General features: G+C 31.6%; 1 protein-coding gene across 13 annotated transcripts in view; it reads right to left on the bottom strand.

The window, feature by feature from the left end:
• The window catches only part of LOC145265357 (plexin-A4-like), a 1,096,693-nt gene that overhangs the window by 35,805 nt on the left and 1,040,486 nt on the right, over positions 1–20,402 (bottom strand). For all 13 annotated transcript variants that reach the window (XM_080121138.1, XM_080121137.1, XM_080121136.1 and 10 more), the window contains one exon: positions 13,263–13,422. In XM_080121138.1, the coding sequence (XP_079977264.1) occupies positions 13,263–13,422 (160 nt within the window). The remainder of the gene's footprint in view (positions 1–13,262; positions 13,423–20,402) is intronic.

A 20,402-nucleotide genomic window follows, 5' to 3' on the forward strand; every position in this document is an offset into this window, starting at 1 on the left:
ATAATGTGGCGTTACCGGTGTAAAAAACAAAAAGAAAAAAAAAAGAAAAAAAAAAGAAAAAAAAAAAGAAAAAAAAAAGAAAAAAAAAAAAGAAAAAAAAAAGAAGAAAAAAAAGAAAAAAAAAGAAGAAAAAAAAGAAAAAAAAAAGAAAAAAAAAGAAAAAAAAAAAGACAAGTCTAAACTTGAAAAGACACGAGTTGTAGCCCGTCATGAAACCTAGGAAACACCCTCACCTACATCTCGATGTAGTAACTAATGACGATTTTAACTCGAAGTCATTTCAAGTGTGACGGGTTGATCCATCAGGTTTAGAGTATTACTCATCTCAAACAACATCTAGAAAACTTAAGATCAAAGTGTAGTAGATGCTTCAATGTTAAACTATACTTGCTGTAATAGCCAATGCAAAGGAGGACTTTAGGTTTCTCTCAACTATGGTCGATCTATTTATTCAATTTTTTTTTTTTTTTAATCTCAATTCATTGGAATTTTCACGAGAAAGGTTTTAATATGTTTAATAGTTTATTTATTTTCCTCTCTAGGAATGTTCATTGATCCTGAGTGTCTATGATATAATAGGAAATCCTTTGATTTTTGTCTGTTAGTCGCAAAGCAAGAAGAATTAAGCAACCTTAAACCCAACAGCACATTATATATAACATGAAAGGTAACGACTTGGTTTGATCTTACACATTCAAAGAGCTCAATATTCTTTTAAATAGAGCTTTATAACAATGATAAATATTTAAAAGAAAAAAGAAAAAAAAAAGGCTAGTATTAATCTTTAACTGCAGTTTCATGGTAAATCACAACCGTCAAATATACATTTCTACCTGATAATAGCTAGAATCTAATTTTTAATCTATACAGAGGTGCATTTCTAACGATTAGATTGACTGTGAAACTGCATAAAAGTGTATATATGAATTCCATCCCCACGCTGTTAAAGGTTGGCTATTTTGGGTACCCTGGCTGACCTCTAACAACGTGGGGATAGAATTTCTATTCCCCAAACGAACACACCTGGTTTATCATGTATGAAATTATCTTTTTGTTGGCAACATCGAATGGAAATCACATCTGACGAGTTGGTGAAAAAGGAGATTTTTATGAAGACATAAAATCATAAAATTGTCATCCCATTAATGAAACGGCTGTAATGAAGGGATACAGGAAGAAATAAACAAGAGTTATAAAAAGAAAAAAAATGTAAGTCTGAATTTCAACAAAGTTTTGTACTATATATATATATATATATGTGTGTGTGTGTGTGTATAATGTTTTTTTTTTCATTTTTCTTTTCTTTTCTTTTCTACCTTTTGTCCTTTTCAGAAACAAAACAAAAAAACAATTTTTTCATGGATCTCTGATGAGTTGTTTCGTCAATCTATATCATTCAACGAAACACGTGTATGACGTACCATACAACTAATAAAATAATATGAATGTTATGCAAATATACTTGTGGTATTGGAATTGTGTTTACAAATTTATATATGTCATGTGCTACTGGTACCATGTAACCCAGTACTACCTGCCTCATGGTCGGGTCACCGGCGACTAAACTGGTTCCCCCACCGAACTTGCTTGGTGAGGAGGGCGGCTAGTCTCTCTGAAGGATTAAAAACAAGACCTTCCAAAGGGCGAATGAACTCTTTTTCTGGGTCAACGGCCAACTAGCACCGTGTATATTTGTGTGTGTGTGTGTATGTGTATTGGGGTGGAGAGGGCTCCCGTAAGCCGTGGTGAAGGTAACCTTTCTAGGAGAAGCAAATCTCTGATTTAAAAAACCATAAAGCGGAAGACCATTACCCGCATTAAGCTGGTCTGCAGTTTAATTTGTTGCTGGCTATCTTGCTCTTGCTTGTTGCTGGATCTCAACATTTTGAACCGAGAGAGAGACTTAGCTGTCGTACAGAGCTAAGACTCTGTAACATCATATTTGTATAGATACTCCCTCAGGCATTTGGGCTCATGGATTTGAAATGTCTGAGGGAGTGGAACTCGTCTGACAAGACGTTGCAATCATCATATGTATGGTTATGGTTTATTTATAGAAATTATGGGGGATGGGAACGTCATTGCTGTAAAAAAAAATGTTTAATTGTTGTTATTGTTATTTTTGTAGAAGCAATAGGCTACACAAAAGACAACATTCTAACTCTTTTTGTTTGTAAACACAAGAATAGCACTATATATAAAGTTATGTATGTGTGAATGTTTATACATTTCTATGTGCAGGATTCACTCTGAAACTAACCTATCATTACGAATTTTGGGACATCTCTAGACGTGAGAAATCCAAATGTAGGCTATATTTAGTTTTATTCACTTATGACACCGTTTTAAAAAAATGTGGAATCGCTACATGAAAATTCATGACGATTTGGGCGAAATTTTAACAAGAGGTATTTGACATAGATTAATAAAGATGACTAAATTTCAGGGGTTTTTTTTTGTTTTTTTTTAGCTTTTACTTAGGTGCATTTAAAAATCTTAATATTTCAGATTTACATTAAATTTCATCCATAGTCGTTGGCATAATAATCAAGGAAGATTCCTCAAATTTCAATTTATTCTTAAGTTTAAACTGAACCCTTAAATTTAAAACATTTTATAGAATCAAAATAATTTTATTTTCAATCAGAAAATAAGGATTCTAGACATAAGGTTTAGTTGAATTATAAGAGGACATAAATATAGTCCAAAACTGTTCTGTTCAAGGACAGGGATTCTAGCATGTATATAAAATTATACAGGGTGAACCGATAAAATTGTCGTCCTAGAAAAGACAACATGATTCCATTTCCGTTTGATGAAAACAGGTTTTCTTTATTTGTTGCAAATTATCTACTAGTTGGCCAGTTGTGTACAAATCCCAAGAGTGGTAGGATACTACTATACTGCCTGAAAGGAACACAATGTTAAATGAGCAAGATTAGAGATGCGCCGCTGTACAACTCATGCTTTCTACCAATCCAAGTTATGTGAACAGGACCATTGCCAGCACCCTCAAAATGCATCGCTGGATTGCTACGAATAAGTGGAACGTGCCCACCGGTCACGGTTTTAGTCTTTAGTGTGGTTTCAAGTAAGGGCCACATCATGCCACCTCCCTTCTTCAAAGTCGGCGTGAAAATCAACACAAAAGTGTATCTGGATGTGCTGAAGAGTGTGGTTATCCCCTGATGCAATCAAGTGGCCACTGGCACCCCTGCATGTGGCAATAGGACTCTGCGTCTGCCCACAAGTCCAAAGAGGCCAAGGCTTGGCTTCAAAAGGAGTGCTACGAAATTGTACCCTTCTCTCACTGCCCCCCCCATGACCAAACTTGAAGCCTGAGCTACTTTGTTTGGTTACACATCGAGAACATCACCAACATGACCTCCCATAACACCAGATCATGCCTGATTGCCATCATCGTCCGAGTATTCACCAAGCTGCAGCTGGCACTTGTGTAGACAGCATGCTCCCAGTCCCGGACCTGTATAGAGTTGTGATTGAGGCTGAAGGTGGCTACATTGAATAGATGTAAGCTCTACTACATAATTGTTGCAATATTTTGGATTCTATTGGGGTATGATCCCACACAGTCGGACGATTCTATTTATAAACGATGCTGCTAAGAACTGACGAATCAAATTAATTCACGTTCTGCTACCAACCAATCAGAAACCAGAATTGCTTCATAAATATTAAACCTTTTCTGGAGCAATTTCACATGTTCTTTTCCCGGGTTTCGACACGGTAAGAATATTTTGTTCTGTGGAACTGTCTACTACAAACAAGTCACCTCCCTGGACTTGTGTGTAACAGCGAACCATCTGAAACTGTTCTGAAACTTAAAAATGGCTTACACTTCTACAAATTACCTGAATTTCTTTTTACAATAAAAGTTTTAAAACAAAGCTGTAGTCTTGTTTTCTTAAGGGCAACAAATTTATCGTTCCACCCTGCGCATTTCTATATATAGGATTCAATTTTGGAATATATATTATAAGAAACACGGTGAGTAACGTGGGCACACTATTTTATTCTATGTTTATTTTTGTAAAGTTTACCATTTAAGAGATGTGCTTCCCAGAAAAAACAAAAAAACAAAAAACACTTAAAATAAGTGAGATCTATTTTTTTCCAAAACGATTATCCTGGTATTTACTGTCACCAATAAGAGTTAGCATATGTGTCGGAAAAAAAAACAGGATCAGAACGGATTAGCACATAATGTAATAAGCTTTTGTTAAATAAAAATAGAAAAGAAAAACGTTCGGAAAAGAGAAAAAAAAAAGATTCAAAGATTCTCACCCGAAGATGAAAACAACCTGGTTACTGGAGATTTACCTCCCCTAATCAGCACCTCCCCATTGTTTGAGCAGAATGGCATCAATGTTGTATCCACAATAAAACGATGCGATTCCAGAACAATTTATTTTGATTTTATTTTCAATATTTAAAAAATATTTTAATGGTATTTTTTCATTAGTATTTAAAAAAATATTTTAATGGTATTTTTTCATTAATATTTAAAAAAATATTTTAATGGTATTTTTCCATTAATATTTAAAAAAATATTTTAATGGTATTTTTTCATTAATATTTAAAAAAATATTTTAATATTATTTTTACATTAATATTTAAAAAATATTTTAAGTGTATTTTTTCATCTATATTTAAAAATATTTTAATGGTATTTTTTCATTAATATTTAAAAAAAAAATTATATTTTGACAATAATACGATTTTCCATATTTTCAAGGATTTTTTAAAATAATAATAAAAATAAGGCCCTTTTCAAGGCAAAAGATGAAATTCAAGGGCTTTTCAAATCTGACCAGGGTTTGCACAGATTTTTAATGTCCATTTTCAAGGACTTTTCAAGGTTTTTTACAAATTTTTCAAGGCCTTCTCCAGACAAAATTCAAGTTTACAATCCACAGTAATTAAAAAAAAAAAAATGGTAAAAAATCAAATATACAACAAATAAATGTTACCATAGCCAATAAAAGTTACTTTGCAACCTACCTGCATTATTTTTTAAAAAGTAGTTTTAAAGGTTTTTTATTTCATCTCAAATATTAACTTTCTTTATGGCTTTTAATTTCCAACCAAGATGGCTGTCGTCTTGTCTATTTTTTTTTTTTTTTTGGGGGGGGGGGCTAATTTTTAAATTATCACAATTTTTTTTTTTTGGGGGGGGGGGAGATTCAACATTGGAGAGTCCCGCGCAAATAAAGTATTTAGCGGGGAGGAATAATTTTATTTATGCCGGTAACTGTTATTCCTCCCTCCTTGTGATCCCCCCCCCAAAGTTAAATTATAAATGAGAACAAAAATAGAGATTTGAATCTTTATCATGAAATTAGTTTGGTGATAAAGGGAAATAACTCTTGTATCCACAAAAATACTATGCACTTTCAGAACAATATATTTAGATTTTATTTTCAATATCTAAAAAATATTTTAATGGTATTTTTATTAAATACTTAAAAAAAATTTATTCATTTCGATTTTATTTTTAATATTTCGATACAAATTTTTACTGGACATAAAGAATACAACTTTCAAAGCATTTTCTCTAGATTATCAAGACATCTTCCATGTTTTTAATGATTTTTCGATGTAATAATAAAAATAAGGCCTTCTCAAGGCGAAAATCAAAATTCAAGGACTATATACGTATACTATCAGACCCACAAGTAAATCCAGTTGGTTTCCGGCAATAGAATCAAGAGTTAGGGTTAGCCATACCTGTGATCCGACCCCAAATCGACAAAACTAGACTACGATGGTTCATACTAATGGTTCATAAGATCAATCTGACTAGGATGATAGTCACTACAAGTGTTACGTATTTAATGTGACTGATTGTTCAAGGTGCGTTTGTCCAGTCTATATAAATGTTTGCATCTACTTTTATAAGTGGTACAATATATGACAGCAAAGTAAAAATCACAACACAGTTGATCTATAAAAATATATATATTGCTTTTATTTCACACCGACACACTAGATTTAGATTATAAATTATTACTGGTGTTTTGACGTTTGTGAAAGGTGCATGGGGTGTTGTGGAGGTGGGCAGTTGTCGAGCAGTTAAGAAATGGTGTCAAGCCTGACTCTCTCTCTCTCTCTCTTTCTGACCAACTGACTGACTTTTTATTGTGACGATTTTATTCATATAAACATTTTTTTCCTATTGAAATGTTTAATATTTCCTTTGTCTATTGTTTCACTCCTTTGACCGATATCCTCTCACATATTTCTGGGTCAAATTATGCATTCTGTTAGACAATGGTGGAAAGTCCTATATTCTTCACACTGAATTCATTTGCATGTGTGCAACCCATTGAATATTTTTTCTTCCCGGGGTTGCCTACCAATATCTAACATAAGTAATTTATATACTGGAACCCTATGCTGGTAGGTCGAGATTATACTGAATGGAAATGAACCCAGTGCACCTGGCATGATTGATACGGAGCTTATTATTATTATTATTATTATAGGCTTTTCATTGCTTTAATATGTATTTACAAACATTATTAGTGATGCAATTTCTGATGGAACATCCATATAATATTTCAGGAACATTTCTCTTCATCAGATGTGTGTTCAACTAGAATTCAAACGTGCATATGCGCATCCGGCCTCCATATAAACAAATAATGGAAATTCAATCAAGGATGAACTTGTTCAAGTAGATGTTATGATTTACTAAACTCGTACTGGGGGTGCATCTCTCCCAGTGAATTAATGTGCCCCCATATACCAACCTGGAAATTTCGACGACTCGACACAATCACATCGACACACTAGTTCTCGCCAGTTACCAAAGTTAAGCAACGCTGAGCCTGGCCAGTACCAGATCGGTGACCATTTGGGAAGTCTAGGCGCTGTATGTACCACGCCGAGGCTGTTTGTTTATAAATAAGCGGTTTGAGCACGATGAAAGTGGTGGATGATTGTTTGTTTAAAATAGACATTTGGCGAGGTTATTTGCAGGCACCGCTCCAGTGGGTCGATCGATAGAACTGCTGACTATCAACGTGATGGTTCTATATTCAATCCTCGAGAGAGATGCTAGTCTAGCGGCACTGATGAGTTGTGATACAACAAAACTGGACTGTATGTCGATGATTACAAATTAATTAATTATATATATATATATATATATATATATATATATATATATATATATATATATATATATATATAAGTTTAACAGGTTTAAGACCAAAGAAGTGCAGAACTTCTTTTTTAATAAACAAACATTTTATTAACATCAAATTCGATGTTTCGATTCATATCAGAATCTTCAAGGAATATAGGTGTTTTTTTTCTGGTTTTAATGGGTTTTTGTGATGTCAACAAATTGGTTTTCTGAATGTATGGCATGAGGTTAAAACAATGAAAACCCACAATCCGAGACAATCATCGCAATCTATCCAACTAAATATGTGACGCGACATCTACATATATAAAAGCGAAAATATGTTTGCATGTATGTATGTGTTTGTTTGTATGTATGTGTGTTTGTGTGTTTGTATGTATGTATATATGTGTGTTTGTATGTATGTATGTGTGTTTGTATGTCTCACAAAAACCTTCCACACGGGTCACGGAATTTCGCCAGATCGGTATAATTTTAAACTTCCAACCTTCACCCGACAAATATCGAAAAACTGGGCAAAAACATTAATTCCTTCACCCTGAAATCAGCAGTTTTCTACAGGGGGGGTCAGCAAAAACCGTCCTCTTATGACGAGTTCGCCTCTACGCATGCGTCATACGACGTCGTAACCTGATTTACTTTAAATATTTGAAAAAGGGACAGAACTTCGTGGACGTCATCTTAGCTCAGTTGCTTAGAGCGTGGCCTCGTTATCTAAAGGTTTTGGGTTCGAATCGTGGTGTGAGATGTCTTTTTTTTTTTTTTTCGATTTTTTAAATTTTAATATTAAAGCAGGGTTATTTAAGCCATTTTTCACGTGTTTTTCAGATTTTTTTAACGTTCGTTTTTCTGTTTTATTTACTTCGCTAATTCTTTGGTTTCCATTAACATCCCCCACCGACAACACACACCCAAAACACCTGGGCAACGCCAGGTACCTCCTGCTAGTCTATATATATAAAAGCGAAAATGTATGTATGTATGTATGTATGTACGTACGCTTTTTCTCGATGTCCACAAAAGGCTTCTTTCAGAGAAGCGCTTGCTCGGTTCACAACTTCTTAAAACTTTTTATATCATCTATAAATTCTAATATCTCAGAGTTACCCACGGAGCTCGCCTGTCTATTTAATTTTATTGACTTTCAAACGTTAATTATTCGACATTTCCCGCATCGGCACACGTTACATTCGGTTTTCGGTATAAAAAAAGCGAAACTCGACTCTAATCACAGGCCAAAAGCCAGTTGTCTCAAGAGAGCTAAGTAACGTTTGTTCAATGTCGACTTCGTCATATCAGACGGTAGCTTTCATTTCGCTCCTCCTAATAAACAGGGAGCAGGTTTTTAAAAACAAACAAACAAACCGATTTATTCACCTCATTAAAAACTGTCCCGCACAAAATGCTAACTGCTGAATACCTATCGCCGTCACGTCAATCAAAAACGCGCACCTGTCTTTTTTAACACTTTACTATTTTCCAACTGTGCGTCGTGAAGGCTTTGTTTTTTTTTCATGGGCACCTGTTTTTTTTTCACATACTCCGAAAAACGCCCAGGCAACGCCGGGTACCCCTCGCTAGTCTATAATATAAATCTCACCTGTCTATTTAAATGTATGTATGGATGCATGTTTATATGTCTGCCTATACCTTTCGATAAATGCGATGGATTTTCACGAGATTGGTATCATTTTGGAGTTCGGTTCTTCAGATGACAAATATCGAAAAATTGACTGAAAGCATTAATTCCTTCACCCTCAACTGGGCACTTTTCTACAGGGAGGGGGGGGGTCGCTTTTTTCGCCGATATTTTCGAAAGTCAACCTCTCTTTTCGATTGGCTAGCCTTAATTTAAACCTTTGCCACTTCCAGTTTGGTGATGGACGCAATAGCAAAGACGTCACGTTTTTTTTCTTTACATTCTTTTCCTTCTCCCCAGTATGGGTTCGAGCCTGCCTGCCTACTTTTTTTTTCTATTTCTTTTTTGCTCAACACACCTCGCAACGCCGGGCACCTCGGTTAGTCTTACCTATACCACAATTATAACTCATTGTTCATGTATCGGTAAACTAAACATATCTCGAGCCCCTCACAAAGTGACTCAATTATCTATCGACAAAGGTTCAATCCTTACCTACAGCAGTCTGTTTGCGGAAATGGGGGAGGTGCTTCAAAAAATAAAAGAAACGTATATTAAAACAATATATTTTTTTTCTTTGGGTGAGAAATATAAAAATAAAGAAACCATCGCCACAAAAAAGTTTCCATGTGGCATACATGCTGGTGTATAAGATGAGCATTAGAAACGACCGGACGATTCCATTACATGTTTTAGAAGAAATTTGGAAAAAAAAAAGGGCTTGGGTACCCGTCTCCCTCCTCCTTATTATCTCTGACCCCCCCCCCCCCCCGCACTTTTATTTTTTCGTATTTCTTCTAAAACACTTCTTTCAAATACTAACAACCATTTCTATAAGGTCTGACGAGGCTGTTGGATCGTAAACATGGTCCAACATCCGAAACATATGTAACTAAACAGATAAAACGGTAATAAAAAAATAAACATATTATATATATATATATATATATATATATATATATATCTTCTTCTTGCTCGTCCGTCGAAGTCGACGATGACCAAGGTATCAATTAGTTCGGCGACAGGGGTTTGTGGGTCCTGAGATGGCTGATGAGGCCAATCCGTGCTCGGCAGACTCTTCCACACTCTGGACACGTGAAGGCGGTATCGGCAGGCTGTGAACCGGCAGCTCTCTCCTTATATATATATATATATACATACACACACACACACACACACATACATTAATTTAATCCTACATGTAAAAGCATGTGCGATACCCTGCCCTCATCAGGCGCCAACCAGGGTGTTATCACAAACATTATCACCTTAGTTGACGTCTGCTGAGGGCAGGGTATCGCACATTCTTTTACATGTATAATTTTTTTAAAAATTATCTATATAAAAAATTATATATATATATAAAAATTATCTATATATATAAAAGGCAAAATGTGTGTGATCATTTCGTGTATGTCTTCAAAAGGCTTCTTTCGCACGCACTCCCGGGGTCGTTACTATCGCTTAAAACTGTGTATATAGGTCCTATATAATAATATCTAGGAATTAGGAAAGCGCGTAGCGTATAGATTTATTTACGTCAATTTTTACAAAATTATTGTTATTTGGCTTCTCACGTGTTGATTGGGCTTTTTAATATAAATAAAATGAAACTAAACTCAAACGGACGTGTTCGCGGCAATGCGCCGGGAACAGACGCTTACGCTGCGTGACTTCTATTTGACCTTCTTAATTAGGTCAAATGGAAGCAGCAAAGTTAACTTTTATTACGCACGCCTGTTTTTATAGTTATAGTTACATAAATAAATTCAAACACGTCTACGCTGTATGTCGCGGTGGCCCAATGGTAACATCGCACGTTTTTTTTTTCACACATTAATTTCCAACTCAAGGGTACGGGTTCGATTCTTATACTCACCTACCAAAACATTTTTTTATTATTTTATTATTATTATTTAACCCCCCCCCAGTTTGGATTTACCTCAAGACACCCGGGCATCGCCGGGTACCCCCCGCTAGTCTATATATATATAGAGAGAATTTTTTTTCTCTTAAGCATATCCCATTAAATAAAATAATAAAATAGATGGTTTTTGTCTATTAATTCTGTTCTTTATCCTTTCCAACTTCCGAATAACGGTCTTCACTTCTGGCAGGAACTGGCTGATGTAATTGCCATATTCGTCATAGACGAACGCTTGAAATACTAGAAGCATTACTAATAAAAACTAAAGCAAAAAATACAACCAATAAAATAAACTTGTAGCATCCTAAAATGTTTATAAATTTCTTAAAATAAGTAACCAATGGGAAAAAAATATATCCACGTTATAAAAAACAACAATTATTTAACTTGTTCAAAAGCACTTAGATTAATCTATCCCTGACGATGAAGCCAGAAGGATTGGAAAGTACACAGACTTACAAATATGGCGATTACATCAGCCAGTTTCTGCCAGAAATTTGAACCGACAGTAAAAATGACTTGTCTCATCTAAACTTTCTGAATATATGGGATAATCACGTTGACACACCGGTTCTCGTCAGATCACCGATGTTAAGCAACTTTGAGCCTGGTTAGTATGAGATGGATGGCCATTTGGGAATTCTAGGCGCTGTATGTGCTCTCTGCTTATCTCGGCATTTGTTTCTAGTAGTGTTGTACACTTCACTTGCCACTGGCATTTAACAATGTCGACTCAGGAGAGGTGTGGTTGGAGATTGCGCACCTCCTGCCAATAAGACTTTCACACGCAGGTACCCCTTCGTGAGTAACCATAGTCTGTCAAAGACTGAGGGAGCCCTTATACAGGGTTACCCCCCCAAATAAACAGAGGACATTTAATTTTTTTTCTGAGCATTTTACAGTCAACGGAGAAAAAAAATGGCCAAAGACCCTAGTGTTTTGATGTGATGTTTTTGAATATAATAAACATATATATATACTAGCAAAAGTACCTGTCGTTGACTGGGTTCAAAAACAGCCTACAGAAAATGGACTCTGATTTATGAAAGTAAGATAGGTTATGAAAAGGATGGCTTGTAAGGAGATAGCTTCGAATTCGGGGGTTAAAACCAAAGCAAAATATGATGAAAGTAAAAATAAAATGGATAAACCCCATAATTTATTATACCAAACCTGTTCACACTGAAACACTTATCACAATATTCTGTGGATCTATATTAAAAAAAACCTTGTTAAACTTTGTGACATATTTCCATTCTATGGAGGTCAGGTGCGAACGAACACCCTATAATTTTATCATACCATATTTCTTCAAACTGAAACAATTATCAAAGTATACTTACGCAGATAGATATGAAAAGTCTTTATTAAAGCTTGTGCCTATTTCTATTCTATGGAGGCCAGGCACGAACACAGATCCCACAATTTTATTATACCATCCCTATTTAAGTGAAAACATACTTATCAAAGTATTCTTATGTACATCTATATCAAAAACACTTGTAAACGTTTTTTTTTTTTTTTAATTTTAAAATTTTTTATTTCCATACTTTGTGGACCAGGCGCGAACGCAGACCCCACAATTTTAATGAACCACCGTTCTGTAGGATCAAACATACCCATTCCTGTGTCTCGATACATCTTCTATCATTATATGTAATCAGTTTTTTTAAAATAGTCAACCATATAGGAGCCTATTCGTGACCAGACACACGCACACATTCAGCTTTATATTATAGATATATATATATATGAGAGAGAGGGGGGGGAGATAGAAATTTACAGATCGATAGGCAACTAAAATATCGATTACACTCTGTTCAAGTCTATATTTTTTTTAGACATGGAAATTTGAACGTAATATTCAGATTGTGCCGCATAAAAATCAAACTGACAAACTAATATAAAACATTAAAAGATTATAAGTTCCCCACGAAAAAAAAAAAAATATATATACCAGCATATATAAAGTGAAAAAAAAAATGTATGTATATATATATATATATATATATATATATATATATTATGACAGCCCCTTTAAGAAATACGTTTCTTATCGTTGAGCACTTTCTGTTGAATTAAAAAGTCGGTCAATTTAGCTCTTATGCGTAGATCATCGTATAACGATTTGATCACTGTCTGTCTGACGTAATGAACATTTAAATTAAAATGTTTAAAATTCAACGCTATTTCACACGGTTAATGGTAGCCGAATGGATACGGCCTCCGCTAATCGAGCCAGAGATGTCTCGTGTCGCGGGGTTCGAATCGTTCGACTGGTAGTAATCGTGACACCCTGCACTGAAGAATCCCGAAAGGATGAAACACTAGTGTCTGTAGGTATTTAATTATTATAGTAAAAAAAATAATTATATATATATATATATATATATATATATATATATATATATATATATATATATAATCAAAGGAGACAGGATAGAAAACAGGGTTAGTTGTTGTTAAAAAACTAAAAACGCACAAATTAATGGCGGTCGTTTCTTTACTTATTAAAAACTACTTACCAAGGTCTAAATTTTCTTTGGCCGGCCGGGAGCTGAACGGAGCATTTTTGTAGATGGCATCCAAAATCTTTTCTTTCACGTGAGTAATGGTATCGCAATCAAGAACCTTTACGGGGATGTATGGTTGGCTGTACTGTTCTCGGTCGCAAACATTAATAGTCTGAAAGAAAAGTAAATACAAAAATAATTTTGAATATAATAAATGAACACGGTGTCCGTTTCAATATGCGTATGTACGAATAACTATTCTTTTTACATGTAATACCAAGGGAGATAATTCAATACACATTCAAGCAAACGCCATCAACAATAGTCGAATAAAGTATTATTAGGTTATTATTATTGGCTGTAGTTCTCGAGCGCAAGCATTAATAGTTTGAAAGAAAAATTAAAAAAAAAAAAAAAAATTCACTTAATTTCATAAAGTAGTTTTTTTTGTTTGTTTTTTTTTACAGCGGAAAAACACGTTTTTATGAGAGCGCGTATATATATATATAAAGGAAAAGAAAAATACATTAGCAGAAAGAGATAGCGACTGACTACAGCGAGGTCAAAATCTCCCTGGACAAACCAAATAAAAAAGCAATAAAAAAAGCAATAAAAATTCAGCATACCAATGTATAATAAACACTTACAAGCCTCCACACCTTGGAAAAACTTCAAACTAACTACGAAAATCGCCATTTTTACACATTTGAAAATAATTTCTGACGAGGACGCATCAGACCGTCTGAAACGTACGTAAACGATTTCAATGACTTAAAAACATTATTACAATGATCCAAACATAATTCTCAATGAAAAACCAAGACACGGAATAATAAAATAATGTTAAAAAATACACATTGTTGGTGACTACTCCCTTATTTAAAAAAAAAAAAAAAAAAAAAATATATATATATATATATATATATATATAAAATAATTTTGAATATAAGAAACTGCGCGTGCGTATTTCCCCCCCCCCTCTACGAGTGAAATTTGGGGGATGGATGACCAGTAATGATTAAGTCGTGGTTTGTGAGGTAATTTTTTTTTGGTGTTCAATTTTTATCAAAATCCTGGAGGGGGGGGGACAAACAGGAATTTTGTCAGGGTCAGCGATACCTAATATTTATGTTCCAACTAAACATTAGGTATTTGCCTTCACATTTTAACCAAATTTAAGAGAAATGTATTGGACGTATAAAAAGTTATGGAGCCAAAAGTGTCATTTTTTTTTTTTTTTTTTTTTTTTTTTTTACCATTTTGGGTCATTTTTGACGCCCTTTTGAGCCTCTGCGGGTGCAACGAGAATTTTGTTAAAAAGAAACTTTATCGTTGTGCACATCTACGTATGAAGTAAAACTTATGACAAAATTTCAGGAAAAAATAATGACGACGAACGGACGCTACTGAAAACAGAGAGCCTCTCCAATAAATCGGGGGACCAATAATTAACACTGTGCCCGTTTCAATATCCATATGTATGAATTCAAATTTGATCTACATTATGATCACAAACATTAATAGTCTTAAATATATATTTGTATATATATTTATTCAAGCACGTCTGATTGAACACGACAGAGTTATTCTTTTTTCTGATCTTTCTGGATATCTTTTCCATTTGCCGAGCGGTCTTTTTAATTTCAGCAGGCATGTTGTATAAAATGATGCCCAAAAGTTGTTGTCCGGCCATATTCTTCTCAAGCGCGAGATCCCGTTTTATATAACATGCCTGCTGAAATTAAAAATACCACTCGGCGAATGGAAAAGATATCCAGAGAGATCGGAAAAAGGAATAACTCTGTCCTGTTTAATCAGACGTGCTTGAATAATAACTTACTGCCAATATACATATCTATCTATCTCTCTCTCTCTCTCTATATATATATATATATATATAATTTGAATAAATAAACATCGTCTGTTTCAATATCTTTATGTATGAATAGCTATTCCTTTTGCATGCAACACTAAGGGAGATAATTCAATACACATTCAAGCAAACGCAGACATCAGCGACAGCCGGCTGAAGTATTAGTATTTCTTATAATATGAACTGGTCTATGTTTTAATATTTACATGTACAAATAGATATTCCTTTTCTGTCGAAGAGTAAGGGAGGTGATTCTGTGTACATTCAAGCAAACGCAGACATCAGCATCAGCTGGCTGAAGTATTAGTATTGCTTTTAATCGTTGATCGTTAAATATAGGGTAAGTAGACCCACTAGTACATAAAACAGTTGAGAATAGCAAGAACTGCTACATTAGCATGGGGGGGGGGACTTGATAGGGGCTGAGGCAAGGATTGCTAAACTGGTGGTAATTTATAGAATGGATATGACACCACATGGTTCAAGGGAAGAGGGAGAGAGAGAAGTGGGAATTCAGCATGTGAACATGCAAAATGATATAGATCGACAACTATATATATCTACTCACCCCTGAGAGTATCCTGTACCTTTACAAGCGCCCCTGTCGGTGTGGAGCATTAGAATACGCTGACTCCCCCCCCCCCCCGCAGAGGGTAAAAGTCCTTCAATGGGGGTCCTGGATATGACCTTAAACTATATCCAGTGGTGAGGCCCCAGCTTGTGGGCTTTGGGGAGTGTGGAGCCACCCTTTAATTACCATTGCTCCCAGGTCCACTCTGACCCGGAGTGGTAGTACCTGTTAGGGTCCCAACTATGGGCTAAATAGAAACCGACGTGAAAACAACAAATATATTCTATTTAAAAAAATTTTTCTTCAAAATCTTTGGATTCGGCATTAAATAACCCGAAAAGGGTTGATATGCCGTAAAACAAAACCAACTAACCTTTACAAGGCCACCATTCGCCCATGTATGGAGTATTCTTGACACATATTGGCTGGTGCATCTACCACTAGTCTCTCCCTCCTAGATAGGGTTCAAAAAAGAGTTTGCAATCTAATAGGTCCCACATTGTCAACTAAGCTCAAACCCCTGTCCCATCGCCGCAATGTTGCATCTCTGTGCCGATTTTACAAATATTTTAATGGAATGTGCTCTGATGAACTCGTTGCACTTGTGCGTACTTATACTGACAAACCTGCTTAGCAACAAAATCTCACCCCTTCACTGTTGAGGTCCCTAAATGCCAGAAAGCTCTGATAGTTTCTTCTCTCGAACAGCTAGACTGGAATTTCCTTCCTGCTACCTGCTTCCCTGGTTGTACTGACATGCAGAAGTTTAAATGCAACATAAACCGACATATTGTTAATCTTTCCTCGGCATGGTCCCAAATAGTAGCCCCCTTAGTACAAGTGGCTATATGCCTTGTTATGGGTGAACGGGAGTAAAAAACAAATAAATAAATAAATAAAAATAAAAAAATAAAAAAAATAAAAGCTTTTATTAATTCATATACAAAGAAAAAAAAATGCAGTTTGAATAATACGGATACTAATTTTAAGCCGACAAATTGACAAAATGCACCAGAAGCTCCAACGTATGTGCTTGAGATTGGTCAATATGAAGCAAACAATTCTCCTCCACGACAACGCTCGCCTGCATGTCGCTCAACTGACCCTGGAGAAGCTGAACGAATTGGACTACAAGAGACTGCCTCATCCGCCATATTCACTAGACCTCTCGCCCACCGATTATCACTTTTTCAAGCATTTCAACAACTTCCTGCGTGAAAAATGCTTCAAAAGCCGAGACGATGCTGAATCGACCTCCAATGATTTGATCGCTTCCAGAACTTCGGATTTCTATGCTAATGAAATAAAAAAGAACTTGTTTCTCGTTGGCAAAAATGTGTCGAATCTAATGGTTTTATTTGGATTAATAAAGTTTATTATGTTTTTATTTGGATTAATAAAGTTAATTATGTTTTTTATTTGGATTAATAAAGTTTATTATGTTTTTATTTGGATTAATAAAGTTTATTATGGTTTTTATTTGGATTAATAAAGTTTATTATGGTTTTATTTGGATTAATAAAGTTTATTATGTTTTTATTTGGATTAATAAAGTTTATTATGTTTTTATTTGGATTAATAAAGTTAATTATGTTTTTTATTTGGATTAATAAAGTTTATTATGTTTTTATTTGGATTAATAAAGTTTATTATGGTTTTATTTGGATTAATAAAGTTTATTATGTTTTTATTTGGATTAATAAAGTTTATTATGTTTTTATTTGGATTAATAAAGTTTATTATGGTTTTATTTGGATTAAAAAAGTTTATTATGGTTTTATTTGGATTAAAAAAGTTTATTATGGTTTTATTTGGATTAATAAAGTTTATTATGGTTTTATTTGGATTAATAAAGTTTATTATGGTTTTATTTCGATTAATAAAGTTTATTATGTTTTTATTTGGATTAACAAAGTTTATTATGGTTTTATTTGGATTAATAAAGTTTATTATGGTTTTATTTGGATTAATAAAGTTTATTATGGTTTTATTTGGATTAATAAAGTTTATTATGGTTTTATTTGGATTAATAAAGTTTATTATGTTTTTATTTGGATTAATAAAGTTTATTATGGTTTTATTTGGATTAATAAAGTTTATTATGTTTTTATTTGGATTAATAAAGTTTATTATGGTTTTATTTTGATTAATAAAGTTTATTATGTTTTTATTTGGATTAATAAAGTTTATGTTTTTATTTGGATTAATAAAGTTTATTATGTTTTTATTTGGATTAATAAAGTTTATTATGGTTTTATTTGGATTAATAAAGTTTATTATGGTTTTATTTGGATTAATAAAGTTTATTATGTTTTTATTTGGATTAATAAAGTTTATTATGTTTTTATTTGGATTAATAAAGTTTATTATGGTTTTATTTGGATTAATAAAGTTTATTATGTTTTTATTTGGATTAATAAAGTTTATTATTTTTTTATTTGGATTAATTAAGTTTATTATGTTTTTATTTGGATTAATAAAGTTTATTATGTTTTTATTTGGATTAATAAAGTTTATTATGGTTTTATTTGGATTAATAAAGTTTATTATGTTTTTATTTGGATTAATAAAGTTTATTATGTTTTTATTTGGATTAATAAAGTTTATTATGTTTTTATTTGGATTAATAAAGTTTATTATGTTTTTATTTGGATTAATAAAGTTTATTATGTTTTTATTTGGATTAAAAAAGTTTATTATGGTTTTATTTGGATTAATAAAGTTTATTATGGTTTTATTTGGATTAATAAAGTTTATTATGTTTTTATTTTGATTAATAAAGTTTATTATTTTTTTATTTGGATTAATAAAGTTTATTATGTTTTTATTTGGATTAATAAAGTTTATTATGTTTTTATTTGGATTAATAAAGTTTATTATGGTTTTATTTGGATTAATAAAGTTTATTATGGTTTTATTTGGATTAATAAAGTTTATTATGGTTTTATTTGGATTAATAAAGTTTATTATGGTTTTATTTGGATTAATAAAGTTTATTATGGTTTTATTTGGATTAATAAAGTTTATTATGGTTTTATTTGGATTAATAAAGTTTATTATGGTTTTATTTGGATTAATAAAGTTTATTATGGTTTTATTTGGATTAATAAAGTTTATTATTTTTTTATTTGGATTAATAAAGTTTATTATGGTTTTATTTGGATTAATAAAGTTTATTATAGTTTTATTTGGATTAATAAAGTTTATTATGTTTTTATTTGGATTAATAAAGTTTATTATGTTTTTATTTGGATTAATAAAGTTTATTATGTTTTTATTTGGATTAATAAAGTTTATTATTTTTTTATTTGGATTAATAAAGTTTATTATGGTTTTATTTGGATTAATAAAGTTTATTATGTTTTTATTTGGATTAATAAAGTTTATTATGATTTTATTTGGATTAATAAAGTTTATTATGTTTTTATTTGGATTAATAAAGTTTATTATTTTTTTATTTGGATTAATAAAGTTTATTATTTTTTTATTTGGATTAATAAAGTTTATTATTTTTTATTTGGATTAATAAAGTTTATTATTTTTTATTTGGATTAATAAAGTTTATTATGTTTTTATTTGGATTAATAAAGTTTATTATGTTTTTATTTGGATTAATAAAGTTTATTATGGTTTTATTTGGATTAATAAAGTTTATTATGGTTTTATTTGGATTAATAAAGTTTATTATGTTTTTATTTGGATTAATAAAGTTTATTATGTTTTTATTTTGATTAATAAAGTTTATTATGTTTTTATTTGGATTAATAAAGTTTATTATGGTTTTATTTGGATTAATAAAATTTATTATGTTTTTATTTGGATTAATAAAGTTTATTATGTTTTTATTTGGATTAATAAAGTTTATTATGTTTTTATTTGGATTAATAAAGTTTATTATGTTTTTATTTGGATTAATAAAGTTTATGTTTTTTTTATTTGGATTAATAAAGTTTATTATTTTTTTATTTGGATTAATAAAGTTTATTATGTTTTTATTTGGATTAATAAAGTTTATTATGTTTTTTTTGGATTAATAAAGTTTATTATGGTTTTATTTGGATTAATAAAGTTTATTATTTTTTTATTTGGATTAATAAAGTTTATTATGGTTTTATTTGGATTAATAAAGTTTATTATGTTTTTATTTGGATTAATAAAGTTTATTATGTTTTTATTTGGATTAATAAAGTTTATTATGGTTTTATTTGGATTAATAAAGTTTATTATTTTTTTATTTGGATTAATAAAGTTTATTATGTTTTTATTTGGATTAATAAAGTTTATTATGTTTTTATTTGGATTAATAAAGTTTATTATGTTTTTATTTGGATTAATAAAGTTTATTATGGTTTTATTTTGATTAATAAAGTTTATTATGGTTTTATTTGGATTAATAAAGTTTATTATGTTTTTATTTGGATTAATAAAGTTTATTATGTTTTTATTTGGATTAAAAAAGTTTATTATGGTTTTATTTGGATTAATAAAGTTTATTATTTTTTTATTTGGATTAATAAAGTTTATTATGTTTTTATTTGGATTAATAAAGTTTATTATGTTTTTATTTGGATTAATAAAGTTTATTATGGTTTTATTTGGATTAATAAAGTTTATTATTTTTTTATTTGGATTAATAAAGTTTATTATGTTTTTATTTGGATTAATAAAGTTTATTATGGTTTTATTTGGATTAATAAAGTTTATTATG

The sequence above is a fragment of the Euprymna scolopes genome, chromosome 40 (assembly GCF_053919585.1).
Source record: "Euprymna scolopes isolate OS-2025 chromosome 40, ASM5391958v1, whole genome shotgun sequence".
Lineage (NCBI taxonomy): Eukaryota > Metazoa > Mollusca > Cephalopoda > Sepiida > Sepiolidae > Euprymna > Euprymna scolopes.